The sequence below is a fragment of the Pocillopora verrucosa genome, chromosome 4 (genome assembly GCF_036669915.1).
Source record: "Pocillopora verrucosa isolate sample1 chromosome 4, ASM3666991v2, whole genome shotgun sequence".
In the NCBI taxonomy this organism is placed as follows: Eukaryota; Metazoa; Cnidaria; class Anthozoa; order Scleractinia; family Pocilloporidae; genus Pocillopora; species Pocillopora verrucosa.
The window spans coordinates 29360130-29380630 of NC_089315.1; the positions used below are offsets into that span (position 1 = coordinate 29360130).

At 37.6% G+C, this 20501-nt stretch overlaps 2 protein-coding genes and 1 long non-coding RNA gene across 5 annotated transcripts; 2 read left to right on the top strand and 1 right to left on the bottom strand.

The window, feature by feature from the left end:
- Positions 1-2796: 2796 nt before the first annotated feature.
- Positions 2797-15102, bottom strand: LOC131779107 (acyl-coenzyme A thioesterase THEM4-like). 2 transcript variants are annotated; one of them, XM_066165046.1, is made up of 4 exons: positions 14650-15102; positions 13629-13951; positions 12772-12882; positions 2797-2931 (listed from the first exon to the last, which is right to left on the bottom strand). In XM_066165046.1, exons 1-4 carry the CDS (start codon positions 14941-14943, stop codon positions 2841-2843), a joined length of 819 nt encoding a protein of 272 aa, XP_066021143.1. In that variant the 5' UTR covers positions 14944-15102; the 3' UTR covers positions 2797-2840. The 2 variants fall into 2 exon arrangements, with proteins under 2 accessions (XP_066021143.1, XP_058951624.2); XM_059095641.2 differs by lacking the exon at positions 2797-2931 and adding an exon at positions 11234-11974.
- On the top strand, positions 4855-11444 carry LOC131779108 (uncharacterized). 2 transcript variants are annotated; one of them, XR_010717179.1, is made up of 2 exons: positions 4855-5103; positions 10684-11444. It is a non-coding gene; the product is annotated as an uncharacterized lncRNA (long non-coding RNA). The 2 variants fall into 2 exon arrangements; XR_009339755.2 differs by lacking the exon at positions 4855-5103 and adding an exon at positions 8840-8978.
- A 31-nt stretch (positions 15103-15133) lies between the features above and the next one.
- LOC131779106 (cilia- and flagella-associated protein 161-like) lies at positions 15134-20025 on the top strand. The gene is made up of 8 exons (XM_059095640.2): positions 15134-15363; positions 15483-15572; positions 16396-16592; positions 17294-17372; positions 18013-18113; positions 18318-18375; positions 18541-18614; positions 19186-20025. Exons 1-8 carry the CDS (start codon positions 15295-15297, stop codon positions 19457-19459), a joined length of 942 nt encoding a protein of 313 aa, XP_058951623.2. The 5' UTR covers positions 15134-15294; the 3' UTR covers positions 19460-20025.
- The last annotated feature ends 476 nt before the right edge of the window (positions 20026-20501 follow it).

Here is a 20501-nt window from a genome sequence, read left to right on the forward strand (position 1 = left end):
ACCTTGTAAACGCCGCGCTTAGAAAAATAAACCATTAAATGATAACCACTAAACTTATCTGGAGAGGGATTTGCTTAATGTGGAATTGGAATCAAACTCAACTTAATTTCACTTTTTTGCCGACAATTTATTACTGAAAACGGTGGTCATGTCGCTTACAAAGTTATTCCAAACACTAATAAACTTGTGCTTAATTACACTGTGCTACGGCGCTTCGCTTTTATTCCAAAGTTATTAGAATTATAGAGGTGTGAAATAAGGCACTTGTTACCCGCAGAAGCGTGTGTTACTTGAGGAACGGAGAACACTCACAAATCTGACCACAGCACGTACCTAGCTTTTTACAAAGGTAAGTGATGAATTTAAGTGCTTTATTTTCATTAGACCTATAGCGCTTTCTTCGTTCAAAGACGACAAAATAAAAATTTATCTTAGTGTATTATTGGTCCAGCAGTCCTCATTTAAAATATCAAAATTAATTAATTTTAAAACAATTCTTTTTTATTTTAAGAAAGACGAGTTGAATGAAAATGAGGCATACACGCCGAGGACTGACGAAAACCGAGGACGGACGAAGACTGCCGAACACCAACGAAGATTAACAAAGTCGAAGACAGCTAGCAGGCCCAAGTCGGGCAATTGCTTTTGTTTAGTCAGTTATTTTTTAATCATTTGAACTGCAATCTTTTGCATTGCAATTTTCAATAAATTGGATATAGGTGTCATAAGGGCGCCAGAAAGGAATACTTTAAGTTCCGTATTTGAAAACCACCCATTTCTTTTGCTGCCCGGCCCAGCAGCGCTATCCCAACCAGAACAAATTCAGGCACCTCTTGTGGTAAATAATCTTGAAGATTTCAATTTTTCCTGTAGCCAATATGAAGCAAGTAGCTAATTTAGAGCGTTCGTTATTTTATGTCAGTGATGATCAGACCGGGACCTTCTAATGACGGTAGTAAACAGTGATAATTTGCAAAGGACCGAGTTGATCATCTTCCCTGCTGGATTTTTCAAATTTATCAAGGCTTGCTCACCCGTTTGAAAACATATTGTTGCTTAAGAAAATAAAAAAGAGTTATTGTTTGATTGATAAGAAATTTTCAGGAGGTTATCTGAAAGAGTCGTGATTTAGTTGAGAGTCAGTCATAGCGATTGCTTTCTTGAACCGAAAAACTTGTTTCTACATAGACCGATTTTCTTCAGTTCTGTCCGCCCATTGAGGACTTACTCGCAAGAGAAAAATCGTTACCTTGCATGAGTCTTGGTTTCCTTCAGGACAGTCTGAAGGATCAGCGAGTTTAATGTTACTTTCTGCACAGCATATAAGTTATCCACAGTATTAACTGCTTGGCTTGAAAAACACAATGTGCCAGTTATTTAGATAAATTATTGCCATTGTTTGGTAAACTACATCATAAACCTCTTCACTATTGCCAAAGTTAACCGTCTTAATGTTGAGTTTTGTGAACAGGTCAAAGAGGGCGTACAACTAATATTGGAAGAAAACTGATGAATTAATTTCAAACAACCCACTTGTAAAGATTTCTCGAAGTTCATTGTTTATCTTAAACCGTGGCCTAATCAAGACTTCGTTTAAATTTACGTCACGATAAGACCTCCCTTAAATAGTACCTCATTCATTCTGCATCATCCCGACGCATCTCGCGGGCTGTTACCACAATCTTTTGGCCGGGTAGGAAAACGGGATAGGAAAGCGCACATTTTGCGACGTGGAAAAAACAAAAGAGAGAACGCGTTACGCGTCGAGATCATACACCGGAGGTTTCCAGACCAAACAACGGGAGAGAGAGCACGTTGCTTGTAAAGACCAAACAAAAGATAGCGCGCGTCGGGTGAGGAGACCAAATAAAGAGAGAGTGCGCGAACAAACATAGGGAGAGCGCGTGTTGCGTGTCGAAGACCAAACAAAGGAAAGCGCACTTTAATTTTCGAAATAAAAAAGCGAGAAAGAGTGCCCGTTGTGCGCGGAGACCAAACAAAGTGAGAGCGCGTGTTGCGAGTCGAGACCAAACAAAGAAAGAGCGCGCTTTGATTCTGGAAGCAAAACAAAGATAGAGAGTGCACGTTGAGTGTTAAGACCAAAACATGGTAGAAAACGCCTCCCTTATCGAGATTAAAGAATGGGATAGCGCGCGTTACGAGTCGAGACTAACCAAGGGTAGAACGTGCGTTGCTTCTGGAAACCAAACAAAGGAAGGTTCACATTGAGTGTCGAGACCAAACAAAGGAGGGCGCGGGTTGCGTGAGGAGACCAAAAAAAGTGAGGGTGCGTGTTGCTTATGAAGACCAGACAAAGGAAGAGCGTGCTTTGATTTTGGAGAAAAAGGAAGAAAAAACCAACCAGATCGGATATTTTTTGGAAAAACTTTGCTCGCTTTTTTAAATTCTGGTTATGAGCGGGAAAATTACTACAGACATGTGACCGTAACACAGCCACGTGATTACGAGTAACTGTGGTAGACTCGTGCTGATTAGATCATATCCTAGCAAACAGGGTCAGAACATTGTGTTGAACTTGAATCAGGCGTGGGGTGATTTCTTGTCAATCGACAGTTTACGGCCCTCGTGATTTGATAATTACATCGATACTGCTATCTCATATACGTTGATAAAAATGTAGCATTAAAACACCTTAATTTATTGAAAATGCTACGCTGCGACAGGATAACTTAAAACTATCCCTTCACTGATTTGAATTAGACTCACCCGGCATGTTGAATACTGAGCAAAGTTTTCTAAAAGTGTGAAAAAGATTAACCCCCTACCTCAAATTTGGGCGCACGGTAATCTTGCATATAATCGGATTTTCCGGATTATCCTCATTGGAAGAGGATTTTTTGCGATTGCTCTCCTGATTTGATGGTGGAGGTATATCTAGAGCAAAGCTTGAAACCTTCCCCCATCCCTCGCCTAAAATAGATTTTAAAAAAGGATTAGAGAATAAGGAGAAAGATGACTAATGCATCTCATGAACGCCATCTCCGTTCCAGAGGAGATAATCTATAGGTTTACTACCTTGATATATAGGTGTGTTGCCAAAAACTTTTCAAAAATTTTTTATTGTGAAATCAACCAGTGCAAAATGCACTTGACTGGGCGTACGTTGGAGATAAAATTAGCAACTAGGTACATATTTAGCTTAACCATCCGCCTACGTGCTGAACAAAACTGGTATTTTGAGCCTGTTTCCAACGTCAAATTACCGCTAACACTAAAAATAAGTTGCGAGGGAGGTTTTCCGTGTATTGCGTAGGAAGCGCCAAGCCACAGGGAGCTTAAAAATAACTTGAAGAATTTCACAATTCAATGAACTTTGTGCCTACTCAAGAGATCGGTCAGCAACTGAGGGAAACCAGAAGTGAACACATTCTGAGTAGGAACAGGGCAAGACCGTTAATATATTTTGAGAAATATCGACTGATCGCAACAGGATAATATGTCTACAAAGAAAGGTTAATATAATTAAACTATGATTACGGAATTGTGTAGAGTATCAATAAAACTTTACACAAAGGGTCGTAACAGTCTGCATTGAGGATGAGGAAAGTTCTCCAAATGCGTATTGCTTTTCGCAAATTAACACCAACACCACACAAAGACAATGAAAACCTTGCAGAGAGAGTAACAAATGTTTTCATCACAAACACAGGAGTGGCACCAGTATTGTTCGTAACACCACGCGGGTCACGCGATTTCAACCCACGACAGTCACGAAAAGGCTTTGGTAGATTTGTACAGAAACTAGGAAGCTCAATGCATTTGTTTCAAATTTTGTTTCATAAATGCTATTCGATTTCAAAGATCTCGATCTGGGTCGAGTCGTTGGTTCTTAAGAAATCAAATGGAAAATGAAAAAATGCAAAATACAGAGCAAACTTGTACAAAATAGAATAGTTAAAATAATATTGAATCTTAACAGGAAGAAATTGTCATCGATTGGCAAACTAAATACTGCCTTTTTTAAGTATCAGTAAAGTTACGATGTGTCAAACAAATTGCTTGTACAAGCTTCTTAGAAAAACTTTAACAGTGGGTATCAACGGAACCAAATAAATCGTTGGAATTTCCAGGTTGCAAAAAATAAACAAAAACTTGATGAACGCTCGACTAAAAATATCTTTTGCACACTGTGAGCAATTGTTAAATTATTCAGAATCGGTGGAGAAAAAATTTCTGACTAATAAGAGTCTGTCCACAAAATATTCTCAAAAACTACGGTTCCCAGTTCTATCTGAGTCAATTGCACTGATGTCCCACCTTCTGGTTCCGCTTCAGAGTACAGGATGGTCAAGAGCGACATCCTGAATGATAATTTTATAAAAGCCTTCGATAAATTAGTCTGCTGTTCAAAGACCCTCTTAAAATCGCCATGCCAACAACAAAACGCTTTTTTTTTTCCTCGACAGTTCTAAGCACAAACATGCCCCTATAAGGAAAAAAGCAGTTTAGTACAATTGGCATGATTTTGTACAAACGTCGAAAATCGACAACGGGAATTTTCCTCGTATCCAAATTGCAATTTTACACCTCTATTTTATTTATGGCATGATTAGTAACTGAAATATTATCGACTTATCCTCAACAGCGCAACATGTAAAGGCAAAGTGCTTCGATTTTAGAATTATTCATCATGCTTCTCGGTTTAATTACTTGAATGGTACAATGGTACCCTAAAAATTACACTAAAGATTGAAATAAACTCAAATTTTTCTAGTAGAAATCTATTAGCACAAAAAAATTACCAGGATTTTGTTGAAAATTGACACGTTAAATGTTTCATATTCTTTTGCGCATGAAAATCTCGTGGTAATTATTTGGGGAAATAACCTCCAAAGTCTTTTACTTGTCACAACCAGTATTACCTTGACATTAGCGGTGAAATGGATATCTTAAATTGTCACACTTGAGTAAACATTACCGACTACTTTCGAAGTGACATCACCAACCTAATATGTCGAAGTAGTATTTATTTCAAGTAGGGGGCAGAAGATAAATCAATTCAACATACCTCGACCAAGATAATTTTCCACGAGATCTTAAGCCCGATCAAGCAGCAGATCCTTGCGTGCAGTCAACGAAAAGGTAAGAGCACAAGTTAAATACAAATTCAAGGAAAATAACTCACGCAAACTACAGCGTGACTACTCCGTCTAGTTTTCATGCAAATTTTCGTCTCTGAAACACGACATTACGTCAACAAATGAAAGATCCAGAGTCAGTCTTCTCTGAAACCATTAAAACGATAATTTAAAGTTTGTATCCAGAAAATATTCTCTCGCCTATCGAGTTGTATTGATATTTACAGGATTCGGAAATAATTTTTGGGGAAGCTTGCACCAGGGTGCGATGTGAACAGGTTCGAGAACACTTAATACGAAAACACGACTAAAAAAAGTGAACAAAATCTTTCAAACTTTTCGATGTTTAAAGGTTTGACAAATAGAACAAACATGCTCGACTGCTTTTGAGTCTTGATTGTAATCGTTTCGTCGGGAACTAAGAGGAGGAAATCGATGGAGCCCAAAAGTCTACGAGCATAATATTCCTTGGGTACAGCTGAAACCTCAAGAGCAAAAATAAAAGTGAAAGATCTGTTTGTCGATATGGGCACAAAACCTCAAATTGAATATGAAGACCCAAATCTTCAAATTGGTGTCGATTTTCGCACGAGGTTTAGGAGGAGGCGTAAAAAAAATTCGGTTACTCCCTCGATATGACCTCAGTTCTCATGGGAGGCAAACTTTGCTTTACGATTAAAGTAGTAAGTTCTAAAGAAACTGTGGTGCTGCGTCGGTGAGAGAGTAAAACGGGTTTAATTTAGTGTTATCAACTGAGTTGATAACGTTAATTGGCCACAGTAAAGAGTTGACGTTTCGAGCGTTAGCCCTTCGTCAGAACGATGGAACTTTAGACGAAACTTTGCGTTACGCCATTGTTTGCGCTGCTCTCAAAGACATCAACACTTTTTACATCGAAATAAAAGTTCGAAGTCCTGCTCCAAGGAAAGTTTTCACTTTTCTTCATTCTTTTCTTCTTTAAAAATATTCACGCTGCTAAAAAATTGAACTTGAATTTTGATTGTTGCAAATGTTAAGGATGACCCCCTAGAGAATTTGCAGGTGAAAACCGAAATTAAAAAATCTGTCCCTCTAAGTCTATATCGTTGTTTTTTAATATTTTCCGCATGAACGTGCAAGTATGAACGGTTTTCACCTTATTTGCATGTTTTGTTTATTTTTGGTCAAATGAGACAAACCTGTCAAACATGTTTCCAAATTTTTCCAAGCGAAACTCATATCTGACTGAAGTTAACTCAAATTAAATCTCTGGTGAACAAAGTCGCAGGTAAATTGTACCTCAGGCTTTGGGGTTTCATAAGAGTCGGTGGTCTACCGCGGCCTTTATGGCCTCGTTCCGACCACCGTCTGTTTAGTTTGCGAGCAGGCGTCGTGTTTGAGTTTCGCCCTCCAGCCCCTTTGCGGGCACAGTCGCCTATCACAACATTGACAGCCGCTTGTGGAAAAAGTTATTTAAACCTCTACAGACTGCAGAGGTAAAATTAAAAACAATTGATGTGGATGTAAATTAAATCATGCAGTCTCTAAGCTTTTGAGTTGCACCATTTTCCAAGTAGCGATTAAATTGAAATGTAAACCTTATCCTTTTTTGGGCACAAGCATTCAGTTTTCGATTCAGCTGACATGAATTATCAATAAATGATGTACTTAGACGAAAATAACAAATGAAAAAAAAGAAAACCTGTCATGATGCAGCTATTTATTGACTACCAACTAAACGATTGTACTTTATCGAAAATGCAAACGCTGCGCGCAAAAACAAAGGGAAATTCCGGTCAAAAAGAAAGCTTAGCTTCTAACACTGTCTAAGCCTTAGAAATCTCAACTCAGCAACTAACCCATGCGCAAAAAGAAAGAAATGATTAGGAATCATTTTTTGCCACCCAAGTCCTCTTATTTCATTTCTCTAAGGGCTGTTAAAATTTAACATCCTCTATTAAACTGCGGAACACGTTGCATCCCACGCCACTATAGATAGAGTCCACATCTTACCGCTGTTCCCAAGCGAAAATTCCGAACGTCAATATTTTTTTTTGGTAATTCTTGTAAAGACTCAATTCAGTATGTATTATGGCGCCAAAAACTCGTTCTAGCAAGTTTTGACAGACTAATGCAGTATATGTAAATAACTCGGTCCAAAACATGTTTTATATCCCTCTCAATTTGGAATACGCAATACAATACGAGAAAAATTCAATCTTATGACGACAAACTCTTTACGCCGATCAGGAAACAGGGTGAAATCCCGTTGATATGTTGAGAAATTTCCTAAACCTAAGACATTAAGCTTGCAAAATTGCTTTATCAAATTCTACAACAAAAAATTCTCTCCAACGATGTGGCAAATTTATTCTGAAATCACTTTTGATTTAAGGAGTGTAGGGGTTTTCCCTTTCGCAGGTTATGGTCGAGTAAGCTATAAAATTAGTAACATGTAAACTTTTATTCAAGATTTTGTTGTTTGCTGAACTGTGTCAAGGTTCGAGCAGATTACTTCAAAGATAAAGAACAGGAACTAGTTCAAACTCTTACGAACATTTTTCGGATAGGTTAGAACAAATTATTCAGTAACACTTAGCAAAGTGATGGCGCTCTCATCGCTTAAAAGTTCTACCTTCGATAAAATCATTGATAGACAACTGGCAGATTACATCCGAGAACCCATTCCTTTTTTCCGGAATTTACGTCTTTCAGACGCCAGGAAACTTGAAATTTACCATAGAAATGAAGACGATAAGTTCGAGCGGTTATTCGATACCCAATTTAGAGGTTTGGCCGCAAATTATAAAACGGGACTGCGTCAAAGAATTTCTTTGTTGTAAAGTCAGTTTATAGCAGTACAACAATAACCACTTTCTTTCCTTTGCGGTATTGCAGCTCACATTCGCTGTACCGCTTGTGTGTTTCCCTAAGAATTGGAAACCATCCAAAAAGTCTTAACTCTCATTGTATTGCTTAGAAGGGTGGAACCTCCTTATTAACATAAAACTATTGTTCTCTCAAAGAAATTAAATATCGGCGTTTCCTTCCGAAATGTAAACTTTTTTAGCGCTCCAAAACCGCAGCAAACTCCCAATGCGTTTCCAAGCAACGCGCGGTTTGCCGAAAAACTTACGTGGTGAACGTTTAAAATACTGACAAAGCATAAATTAGGGTCAAGGTAAGAGTCTCGAGAAAGTCAGAAACTGTCAACGATAATATAAATTGCTTTCTGAGACAATGAAAATTTTCCTTTCCTTTTTAACACCTGTCACATGCTAGGCTGGTGGTAAGGAGTTGTACGGTTTAGTGGCTCGCTAATTGTGCCCCCAAAAGATGTTTTCCTGACAACCTGTCCAAAAATAACCTTCGAAATTTATAGCACTCAGCACATGCTCAATGAGGTTTGCTATCGGAGCACGTTTTGTAAAGCAAGCCAGGTGTACATTTTTAAGATTCTTTGTACATTAAGTCACCGTTATCATCTCAAAATTAACCTTCGAAAAATAAAAGTTTTTTTTTTTAGCGATGTGTAAGCCTGACACAGCACTAACTTAAACTAAAGGATAAATTGGTCGAAGCATTTTCTCACTCAATTTTGCGGTAATGACATAAAAACAGAACTTTCTGACCATGACAAAAAACCCATTACAATTTTTAAGATTCGATTTCTAAGAGAATTGTGGCGATCGTAAACCGGAAATACGTAAGAACGCATTTTCCGGTTGTCAGCCATTACATCATTGCGAACGACAGATAAAACGAAGTTCTTTGTTTACTGCAATCAGATATCTTAAGCAGCCCAGCGTTTAGGTCAGTAAAGCTTGAAACTCTCAGCTATTAAGATAGGAACAACGAGAGTCTACCAGGGACAGCTGTTACATCAGCTTAATATCTGAGGTAAGGATAAGCAAACCGAACTATTCCTTCAAGAAAGCGCGAGAAGTTTTAATGTTTTATTCCTAAAAACTGAGTTTATTTGCGGGGGAGGACAGACAGCTACCTACCCACGTCTTTTCTGGTAGATATAACCGGATTAAACGGTCGTAGTTATCCTCATTGTTTTGCAGTGTGTTTCAAATCAAGTAAATACTCATTGTAAGTGAAAACGGGATTATTTTCGCTGATAAACCGAAAGAAAATTTTCTTCTAAGAATTTACCGCCCGCTTAATCACACTTCGTCTCGACATTAACGTTTCTCCGGCAATTAAGGGTACCTGCCGCTTATCAATGGCAAAGGGAAAAATTTAGCGTTTTCACCACATTGAAATGGAGCCAGTTTTGTAGATTTGCTATTGTATAAACTGTGAAAATAACCTTCAATTTTCATTTGAAGTTCTAATCATAACAAGAAAGAGCTTATACACAAACGCTTGATTAGGATCAAGTTTCCAAAAATAAACTCGTCAAACGAAAGAGAGTCTATTATCCGGCTCCATTCAGACTTGCTGTGTTCGCCGTGGTTACTTTCCGGTCCTGAATAAGTGATAAAAGAAATGTTTCCGAAAAAAACTATAAATGAAAAATCGGTGATGGAGTCAATTACGATAAATGGCTTGTGGGTGAACGCCTTGCTATGCTGACAGCTATACAAAGGGCACCAAATTACCGAACTACACCCTTTCATGTCTAATTTGCTCCATAAGTAAGAGGGTCGGCAACGTTTTTTTGGTCAAAGATCATCAGATTTTGAACTTTGAATTTTGAAGTAAATTTTTTTCAACAAGAAACCGGGCGTTGCTTTGCATTTTCTACTTTAAGATTCTAAAATTACAAATATTAAAATGAATGGAAAGAAACAGAAGGATGTTCTTCCACACTGTAAAGAAAAGCAAATCTGCATAAAGAATTAGAGTTTAACGCTGCGTCATTTTAGCTCAATCACGCTTACGTGCTTAGGATCATTTACACATCTTTAGGTAAAAGATACACGTTAACCTCACCAACTCTTCCTAAAAGGAAGGTGACGTAAAAGACTTAATGACCCACCTTGGCGAAAAAAGACTACATCAGTGACGTTAATACTGAAATTTTCTACGATTGCAAGGATAGAGACATAACCCATTTACTGACATATTTTCATTCGGAGCAAGTTTGTTTACACACAAGCCAGGTGAATGAATTCAGGCACTTGAGAAGTTCTCAAGATAAGAAATTTTGATCGTAGGTAAAAGAAATAAAGGGAAGAAATAAAACAGACAAAGAAAACCCCACGTAGTTAAGGTAATCTCAAGTTACCCTGATACGTCAGGAAAAAATTCCTAGAGCTGTCGAACTGCTTAATTTGAAGTAAAATTAAGACAACTTTGAATCGACTGAAAAATGGTTACAACTCGGCTGCATAATTTCTTTCTTCCCCTCAGAGTTCGATTTAGTGGAGATCTAATCTTAAGTTCGAAAAGGAAACAAACCGCAGCTTAAATCTTTAGCGTTTTGAGTGAGCAAATGATATCTTAAAAGTAGGAATGATTTCCTTTTGTAACAGTGATCTGATTAAGGTGTTAGCGCAAATGATACCTTTGGGTCATCAATCCTTTATGCCGAGATTTTCCGGTCACTTCCTCGGTCACTAACTTATGAAATATTTTTATTTCTGTTTGTTAGGTGACAAAAATAATAAAGCTTAGAAAAAGTCATGGGATTCTCAGGTCTTCTTCGTCGAAACAGCAGCCGCAGACGAAGCTTCAAACGCATCGAACCACGTGACCGATCCGCTCAATCAACAAGTTCTGGCGCTCAGCACCGGTCAGCGGATACCGACGCAAACAGCTGCGAAAAGCGCGCGTCCCGGGAGATTGGGTCCATGCTGCGGAGGATTGGAGACGAACTTAACAACAGCAGATTGAGCCTCAATTCCATCATTTGAAATGGCATTCAAGGCATAAGATGAGATTAAGTGCGAGGCGTGGTCGGTGACGAATCGAGTCTGGAAAAATGAAGGTTAAAATTTTCAAGAATTTGCTGTAAGAGGCGTGATAGCCAAGGACGCTATGGACAAACGCTGATAGTCACTGTTAAGTTCACTTTGTGCGGGTGAAAAACGGAGTTGCTTTGTACATTAGGCTTTTAACTCAGATGATTCCGATTTAGTGAACTCATAATGAATCGTGTAAATACTGACCGTTTTGTGAGAAAATAACAAAAAATCGATCACTCAAGAATGAACTATAAAGTTCGCGTTCGTAATGAATCTCTAATTCACTATTTTTCGTTGTAGTTTATACACACAATATAGTATCGTTAAGACTAAGGTTAGGTTGTAAAATTGTAAATATCTTGCTACCACTAAATCCACCATGCACAACTAGAGAGGATAGGATTACAATCGACTGTTTTTGAACCAATAAATAACATAATGAAAAAGATACACATTATTCTTTTCATCCATACGTTTGGAAAACATTTTAAAATAATGGGTTGGCTTTAACTGATCAATATTGTTTCTTTAAATGTCACTATCTGTGATTCATATCATATACGCTGAGATAGAAGACATCTCGTATATTTGAGGAATTTTGAAATAAAAAAAGAAATACAATCTTATTAGAAAATCAACCAAAAACAACAGAACTACCCGACTGTAGTACACAGTCAGTTGATTCCGATCAGGTTTCCACCAGATCTAATCTATGAAGATGGCAATTTAGCCAAGAAACTTGCACATCCTCAACAAAGATGATGCAGATCTTTAACCTGTCATTTTTTGTCACCAAATGCATTTTTCCATTTGTCAGCATCTTCACCCTGAGGTTGCAGCTGAATAAACAATGCATTGGAAGAACTATATAACACTTTGCCATCTGGAGATCTTAATTCTGCCAAAGCATAGATCTTTCTTCCTTCCACTTTGTCGACCCAAGATTCAACTAAAGCAGTCGCACCAAGTGGAAGAAGACTGTTTTAAGAAATGCAACAAATCTCATCACAATTTTGAATTTTAAACACACAGTTCTACAGCATTGAGGCTGCATAAGTGATTTTCTGGTGGTAAATCTCTAATCACCACATTCTTGTTCAAACAGGACTAGTAAATGTTGGATTTTGTAAGTTGTAAGATGTTCCAAGTGTAAGAAGTCCTGAAAAGGACTGTTGTGTCTGATAATGATCAGCATTCCCTAACCTTCACAGTATCAATTCAATCAAAGTAAACTTCTGGCTTGCACACCCTAGTCACCTGGTTGCCACACCTCTCACTTCAAATCACTACAGCCCTTAATGCTACAATTTCTATTTGATTCTCAAACCACCACTCTTCAGATCTGTAACCAGTTCACTAACACTACCCTAAATAGAGGATGTGCTCCAGAGAGAGTAAATCTAAACACAGTTGTACAATTTAAGCATGGAGTACTTTGACCAACAGAATAAGCAAGCCAGTTAGTCTGAGAAGGCTATAAGTGTTTGACTCTTTGGTTCCAAGTCCGACATGCAACTTCACATGGCTAGACTGACTTTGTGAGCTTGATCAATATTTATGAGGGTTGAAATGCAAAGCTACAACTGTCTGGCATATGGGGCAGGTGCACACTGGTATCACAAGTTTATGCAAATAAATTTAGGCTACAACTCTTTCTAACAATAATATATCATCATGGGAAGCAATCTTCCCATTGCTCTTTAAAGCTGAATTTTACACTTGAACTGTATTATTCAATAACTTTCTGAGATATCATGATTAAAAAAAAACCCTACCTTTTGTAATTCATGGTCAAAGAAGCTGTCACACAACCAGGAAATGACTTGTTCACACAAACACCAATGGCAGAATCCATCATGGTAGCACTTGCACCACCATGTACACATCTACAATAAGTTCAAATGTTGACATCAAATTATGAAAGCTCAATTGTTCTGCAAGGTTGGTGTTTAACACCAATTCCTCTGACCTGACACCCATTTACATCTACATGTAGTTCCCTTGGATGGAGAAGCCAGGGACTTTTTGCCTTGTAAAAACTGTCCTCAGGCTTTTGATTCACTGGAGAGTACCTGTTCCCTGATCATGAAAGTTAAACTCCACTAAATTAAAAGTGCATTCCAGTCTGGGTTTGGTTAATCTCCTTTGTACCTTTTCTTTGAGATGGCAACAGAGCTTCCTCCAAAAAACCAATTTTGTGACAAACCCAAAGAATGGCTTGAAAGGAGCATGGAGTTTAATTTCTTGACATGAACACTTGCTCAATGCAAAGCACCATAAGAAAACTTTTCCATAAAAAGGACACCATTCTCAACCCTTTACACCCTTAAATCAGTCTGCAAAATCTCCATACAGTTCTCTATACATTTCCTAGGGAGCTAATAAGGAGAATTTGTTTAACAATCAAGAACTTATTTTGTTGGTGATCATTTCCTTTATTCTTGTGCCCTTAATGTGTGATTCAAGGGTGATATTGTGAGGAGAAATTAGATGCTAGTCAATCTGAGAGATTAAAAGACCCTTTGGCCTTTGGCCCTTGTTTCTTTTGATTTGTTAAACACATTTTCTCACTTTCTATGTCTTGTATGAGATCACCTCCCCCTCCCTCATAACTGAATGTCGCCCCACTTACCCTGGAGGTCCCTGGGTATATGATCCAAACTGAATCACTCCTTTCACCTTCTTTTCATTTTTGCTGAAGAAAAATACATACTCAAAGAATTTCCCTGGATATTCATTGACTAACGCTTTAGTGAAAAGCCTTCTTTCACCATAATATATGGAGCTCTTGTGTTCGAGCCAGTCGCCATTTCCTTGTTCTATTAAATCACTTTTTAGTTTTTTATACAAGTCAAGAGATTCCACAGTCCAAGTGTCATTGGGAGCAGAATAATTGGATGGCTCCATGTCTGCCATTTGACTGCTCTTCTCTACTTTTTCAGTTGTTAATAAATCCTGAAAGAAAAAAAAAAATACCATCAGAAAGTTAACAACAGAATAATTGCCAGGCCAATTCATTAATTCTCAAAAAAAAAACATGTGGGTATCATTAATCAATTAAGACCCTCCAATATTCCGAGCTCCACTGTTCCCTCTCCATCTACCCTCAGATCATTTCTTTGATAAAAAATTGTGTAGAAATCTTACTAGGCCAATAATTGTCAGTGATCATTCAAAGAAATTATAAAAGAAAAGACATGACTTCTGAGCTGTTTAAAAAGAACTAGATCAGAGAACAATGAAAGTTGTATGATATAAAAAGTGCAATAATTACAAGAGTATTGTTGTGCTTGGTTCTGAATTGTAAGTTTTGACAAGCATGGACTGTGTATGGCAAAATCCCTTCATCATAAAGTACTTTTCCCTTTACTTCTTTGTTCCATAATCTCAGGTATAAAACATTTTTACACTCAGAAATGAAGCTACAGTAATAATCAATAAAAACCAAAAACCAGAATAGACTAGCCAAGCGGAGGGTCGAATTTCATGTCATTATTTTTCTCAAACGCTATTACTAACTGGGTAAGCCGGTACTAGCTAGAATCTTACGTAATCCACCAAAATAAAGCATATTTCACGGCCGAATTAAAAAATAAACCGTCTATCAAACTTATTAAGCTATCAATAAAGGGTTTTCAATGAAGAAACAATACCTGTGAACAGCCTTGATTTACAGTACTGTAGAGTCGACGTCCTAAGAACTTCTCCGTGACAGGTAGTTGTTTCGTTGTGTGACCTTTAGTAACCTTCCACAAATGCGGCGATTCGCCAAAATTACAGTTCAGATATGATGCTTGTGTAACAACCTTTGGGTTCAAATAGGGCAAATTCCTTCTTAAACCCTGGTGAACTTCAACTTTACTGAAAGTATTCGAAACGTTGGGCCTCTGTCGACTGATGAATCGAGACAAACGGTGAAGTGCCAAGCGGTTTGCAGGGCTTGTCATTTCGAGATCAAATAATCTACCGAGCACATCTATAGAACTGAAAAAGAGCCGAAGCCATCCGTGTTAAATACTACAACAGCGAGAGTCGAAAGTCCAAACTGAGGAAAAAGTAACCTGTGTTACATCAGACGATTGCAACACTAAGATTTATTGCGTTACCTATCGTCGCTATGACGTCACTATGACGTTTAGCCTCGTTCCTAGAATGTGTGTTTCCAGTCAGCGGTTTCTTACTTCGTCTCCATAGCAATAACAGACGATTGTTCCATCGAAGCAGGAAAGAGTTTGGACTATTGAGTCAATTAGGAGTTTCCTTTGTCGTTTATTTTTTCCCGCAAAGTTTGTACCACAATGAGTGTACGGACATATAATCCTTCAGTTCTTATAGGGAACTGGAATGAAGATATTTGCTTACAAGAGGTTCGTGAGATGTGAGAGTTCGCTTTATTTGTACATAGCCTCTGCGATAGCATCCCTTGAATTAGATGGAAATATATTATTTTTATTCTTGAAGTCAGCTTAAAACCATTCGTTTGCAGGATAAGCTCAAAGATTTCCTTGAGAAGAAAGAAAGTGGAGAATTACTGATACAAAAAGCTAGCAATCTCCTCCAAAATATACTCAAGAAGGTAAGAATGCGTAATCGAATTATTTCTTAGATTGGAAATTGTCAAATTTATATAAACTTGCTTTGCTTGATTTGAACTTACTTCTTGTTTATTTTGCAAATTTTACAAACTCTCACGGTATAGCTCGTTTAATAGCTTTCATGCTGTCAATACATTCTTAACTTGATCCCAGTTTCACTTTATATTTAGATCATGCGGATCGATCTCTAAGCCCGGCAAAAATAGTACTCGTGTGTTACTTCAAGAGTAAACATAAACAGGTTAAGATTCCCCGCTGAGGTTTTCTATTTTTTCAGTGCTGTGTATCCCGAAAAAGTTGCCCTAAATCTGTCTGAATTCTTAAAATAAATTAGGAATTACTCTCTATTTAACAAATGTATGTCATGTTTTGGTGCATTTGTTCAGTAACAGAACTCAGATAGCATCAAGATGTGATAAAGAAAGAAAAACGTGGCACACGAGGCGCAGCTGAGTGTGTCACTTAAGTGTATGCTACGTTTTTAGATCCTCTGTGATTTATAAGTGCACAGACTGACAGCAACATGAAATCTATTTGGTTTATACAAAGAAAAAGCAAAATGTCGGTAGTGTTGATATCATCTTTGTGTCTGTCCCTTCTTAGATCATAAGTAATCAAAAGGCATCAAAATTCAGTCATATTATCAGAAACATTCATATGAATGTTTCTGATAACATGGCTGAAGAATCCACTCTTACTGTAGCACAAGAAAGTCTCGTCACTCTCAAACAGTATATGAATCCTTATGATATTTCCATTTTACTTTCAACCTGTCATTACGTTGTGTTATTCCATTCCTTGCAGGTCAACCTGTCAGTATCCCACGATGGTTATCTTCATTATGGTGACACAGTTTGTATCCTCAATCCAGCATCAGAGACAGCACTTTCGGCAAATATGTCTGAAAGCAAAATGCATGATGAAAAGAGACTTGTGGGGCCATGTGATGTGTCAGCTTCAAAGATGACAGATCCTTGCATTCGAAATACTTTTGTTATAGGGTGAGTAGTTTTGTTTACAAGCGCAATAACTTAATTGGGATGTTATAAGAACACAAGAAAATTCTTGTAAATGACTTGTCTCAGGCTCATGATTTACAAATTTCTCTTGTGATCCTCAAATTCTTGCACGGGTTATTACCCTGGTAAACCAACAGAAGTTGCAGTCTATTGCTTACCCCTTTAACTCCAAGTGGTGATTAACATGAAACTTCTCCTAAAAATGTCCATACATTATTATGCAAACAGGAAACGAGAATATTCAAATTTATCAGGTAGAAGCTGCTCTCCTAGTCTAGCACAAAGTTCTCCTAACTAATTTACAAGGAGATGTGTAGAAGTTAGAGGGGAGAATTAACTCTCAGATCTTGAGAGTTAAAATGTTAAATAAACACTCTTGGCTTTAAATACCAAGATGAACAAAGAGAGAGCTTTGAGAAGGAAAGAGCTGTAACAATAGCTGTTTGTTGATACATGAAGAGCCTTATAACATGTGTGGATAAGTCATCAAACTTGAAGTAGTTACCATCATGATTTTACAAACCAGCTTTTGCTTCATATAAATGTGTCCAGAGTATAAAAGGCTTAATTTGGATACTTACAGGTGTCCATATGGCAAAATTATCAATTGTTAATTATCTGCAAATCTGCAAGGTCCTTAAAGTCGCATAATTTAATCATGTATTGTATAATTTTATCACCAGGCCAAGAGCGGAAGGTGATGGAGTTTTAAGATTTAATGAGCCCTTTGCACTGAGTACCTTACCTGGAGTTGGGGGAGAGGTAATATGCAATCAAATTAAAACCAAGCAAAACTACTGTATGTTGAAAATTTAGGACAAGTCAAGATATTCACCAGCCATTAAAGATGGAAGAATTCTCTGCCTAAAAATTTTTATGGTCTAGATAGTTTTTTCTCACATGTGGAAGAATATGATGTTCTGTTACTTCCACTGTTCTCCTGTCACTGCAATTTTTTCATGAAAACTCAGATATCTTAACATACAAAGAGTCAGACTGCATAATGTGATAATGGGAAAACTCTTTATTTCTCTCTTTCAAATCTTTTGTGTTTTAATGATAATTTGTATCAAATCAGTTCCCCTCTCAGTTTACCTTAGTTTGTAAAGTTTCTATTGCAGAAAAATGACTTTACTTTCTATCAGAAGATTACCTGTTTTTGTTTTTTGGGTTTTTTTTTTTAAACAACAAGACCAGCTTAAAATGTTGAATGGAATTCAAGTGATCATGCCTAACAATTAACTGCAATGATTCCCTTTCTATTCCCTTTGAGCATGGGCCATACAGGCTACTTGGCCACAGTCTAAAGCCTACTAAAGCATGGTTAAGGGCCAATTCTTAACCAAAGTCAAGTTGATCAGACATTAACAGAATGTTTTACATCTGCTTGTTTTACTTGTAGCTCAAATTAATGAGTGACAGAATAACATTTAATGAATGTGCCAAGAAGTCAAGGCAACAGCTGGTTACTCTTAAGGAAGATATGACTTTTATGTCCTGCTGGTAAGTAACTGTGTATTTCAGTTAAATAATTTACGTCATATTTCATCCACTTGTGATTAGCAACCCTTTTAAATGCCTGAAGCTTGGAAAAAGAGGTTCCTTTTGGTGAAGCCTTCCTATATGGACCAATATTTCCACGTACAAATCTATTAATAATGTGCTCTTAACATGTGCAGTTATTATTTTTATTTATTTTTTGTGTAGGAAAATTCTTTGCCATGACCCTCAGCAGCGTTTAGAGACAGAAGGAATGCCTGTCCCGGTAAGTTCTCCTTCTCAGATCTGCGCGTCTAGATGAGGTTTTATTTTCAGTGAGAGAATTAAGCCAACTTTGGAAATTGTCTTCTCTGTGTTTGCTTATTGGTTATGTAGAGAGAATTTTAATCACTATCAGCAATTAAAACTGATTTTGGTTTCTTTTCAATAGGCAAACACGAAAGTCATTCTGAACCACGTGAAAACAAACCAGAACTTAGCCGCCTTGACGGAGTTTTCTTTCAGGTTTGTCATAGAAAATATTGATGATTGAGGATGAATTGTTTATTTCCCTATTCTTCAAAATTAGCGAGATTTCACGATTTATTATTGTGTTGCTTTGTATTCTCTGACTTTTCCTGACTCACTCTCCCCCTTGTAACCCCCTCCCTAACCCCCCATAAAAGTTCAGCAATACCAAGAAAGACGCGCTTTTCTCCTCCCGCGGGAAGATTTGAGATGAATTGGGAATAGGTGCGGCGGGGTCTGGCACTAATAATGCCTCATTTTCAGTGCTACACCCCTTAGAGACCTCTTGGCGGCCCGCATTGCTCAGGGATTTATGCTTTCCTGCGGGCAAAGAAACACTCGTGCTGAGGCGCTAATGATCAGGGCCTGCTCACAGGCTATGTTTTGATTTATTTGCACTGCATTGAAAAAAAGACGATTTTAATGAATATTTTTATTGAGGAAAACTTGCTGATCCCTTGATATTTGGTTGACAGTTGCGTGTTGCCAGTAACTTGGTGTCTCACCTCTGCGTGAAGTACTTTGTTATCAGCACTGTTAATAAAATTCTGTGCTACCTTAACTTTAGAACACCGTTTGGAAGAGAGTTTGAAGTGGCCGCCAAAACTGAAGTAGACTCTCACAAAGCAGAAAAACCGAGCAATCACTGGGTGTTTAGAACAAGAGAAGTACAAGACGCCGCCAGAGAGCACGAGTTAGAAAGAGAACAAGAATTTAAAGACTTACTTACAAGACAACAAGCTGCTGAGGCCGAGGTAGCTGCTGCCCCCCCTGCAGATGAGGCACCTGGTGCCTCTCAGAATAGTCAGCCAGGGGGAAGCAACCCTCCTGCTGATGTGTAATTTCATAACTGTTCATAAGTGCTTCTTAGTGTATTCAATGAAAGCGTGTGATATAACTTATTGGACTGACTTAAAGATTTAAAATAATTAAAATTCCATTAACGTAAACTTAAAAATATTGGCAGACTGTATCGATTCATTCTCTTAACCTTTGTTAATGCTTCGTTCACCCTACTCGATGAATTTTTATTGAATGAGATTCGTACAAAGTAGTTGGAAATGTTTTTAGTCTCGGTTTTTTTTTCGTCGTTTCAGTTGATCTAGTGACTATGGTAGGTGAGATTCAGGCTTAATTCTTGCAGTTTGTAAACGTTCACTTTTTATTGTAATTGTTATTTGCATTTAATTTTGAAGAACCATCTCTTTCAATTCAGCTCGTGTGAGTTAATGAACGAGTTTCTTGTCTGCAAAGACGAAGTAAATTCAGGAAATTGTACACTTAATGTAAAACATGTTAACTAAATCGCTTTAGATTTTACAAAAAGAATCTCGATGATTACGAAGTATATGTTACTCATTTTGAAACTGTACATAGAATATATGGTCCACAGCTTTTGGCAACTAAACTATCCTTTGATTTATTTGTCGTCAGTGTACGAAACGGAAAGCCTCTCCCTCCCCCTCCCCTCACCATATCACACTGTCTTCTACCGCGCTTTGTTTGAACTGAACGCCTGAAGCAGACCAAAGACTAAAGACCAGCAGATCATCAAAAATTTTTCGGGTGCCTTGATTGTTCTTGTTTGACACCTTACAAGAAATTTCCAACTCATTTTATGAGATTTCTAAATGATTCATCCGTTCTTTGTTTGGAAAAAAGCAGTAATCAGTTCATTGCGTTCTCTTTTTCTTTTTTTCCCTCTCTCTGCAATACACAAACTATTTTGTCCTTTGCGTGATTTCTCGTACTTCGCCCACCCACAGCCATAATACTTGTATTAGTCTGTCACCAAGTTAGGATAACCTGTAAAAGGTATGTAAATTAATCCACTCGGCACTAATCTTGGATAATTTATCGTCGTCGATCCATCTCTCAGCAATT

Excerpts from the sequence above, each read along its gene's own strand:
- LOC131779107 (XM_059095641.2), bottom strand. The coding sequence starts at position 14,943 with ATGACAAGCCCTGCAAACCGCTTGGCACTTCACCGTTTGTCTCGATTC. Across the intron at positions 13,952-14,649 it reads TAAATCAAGGCTGTTCACAG|GATTTATTAACAACTGAAAA; the intron begins GTATTGTTTCTT and ends TTTTTCTTTCAG. Across the intron at positions 12,883-13,628 it reads TATACCCAGGGACCTCCAGG|ATGTGTACATGGTGGTGCAA; the intron begins GTAAGTGGGGCG and ends AACTTATTGTAG.
- LOC131779106 (XM_059095640.2), top strand. The coding sequence starts at position 15,295 with ATGAGTGTACGGACATATAATCCTTCAGTTCTTATAGGGAACTGGAAT. Across the intron at positions 15,573-16,395 it reads TCCAAAATATACTCAAGAAG|GTCAACCTGTCAGTATCCCA; the intron begins GTAAGAATGCGT and ends CATTCCTTGCAG. Across the intron at positions 17,373-18,012 it reads TACCTGGAGTTGGGGGAGAG|CTCAAATTAATGAGTGACAG; the intron begins GTAATATGCAAT and ends TTTTACTTGTAG.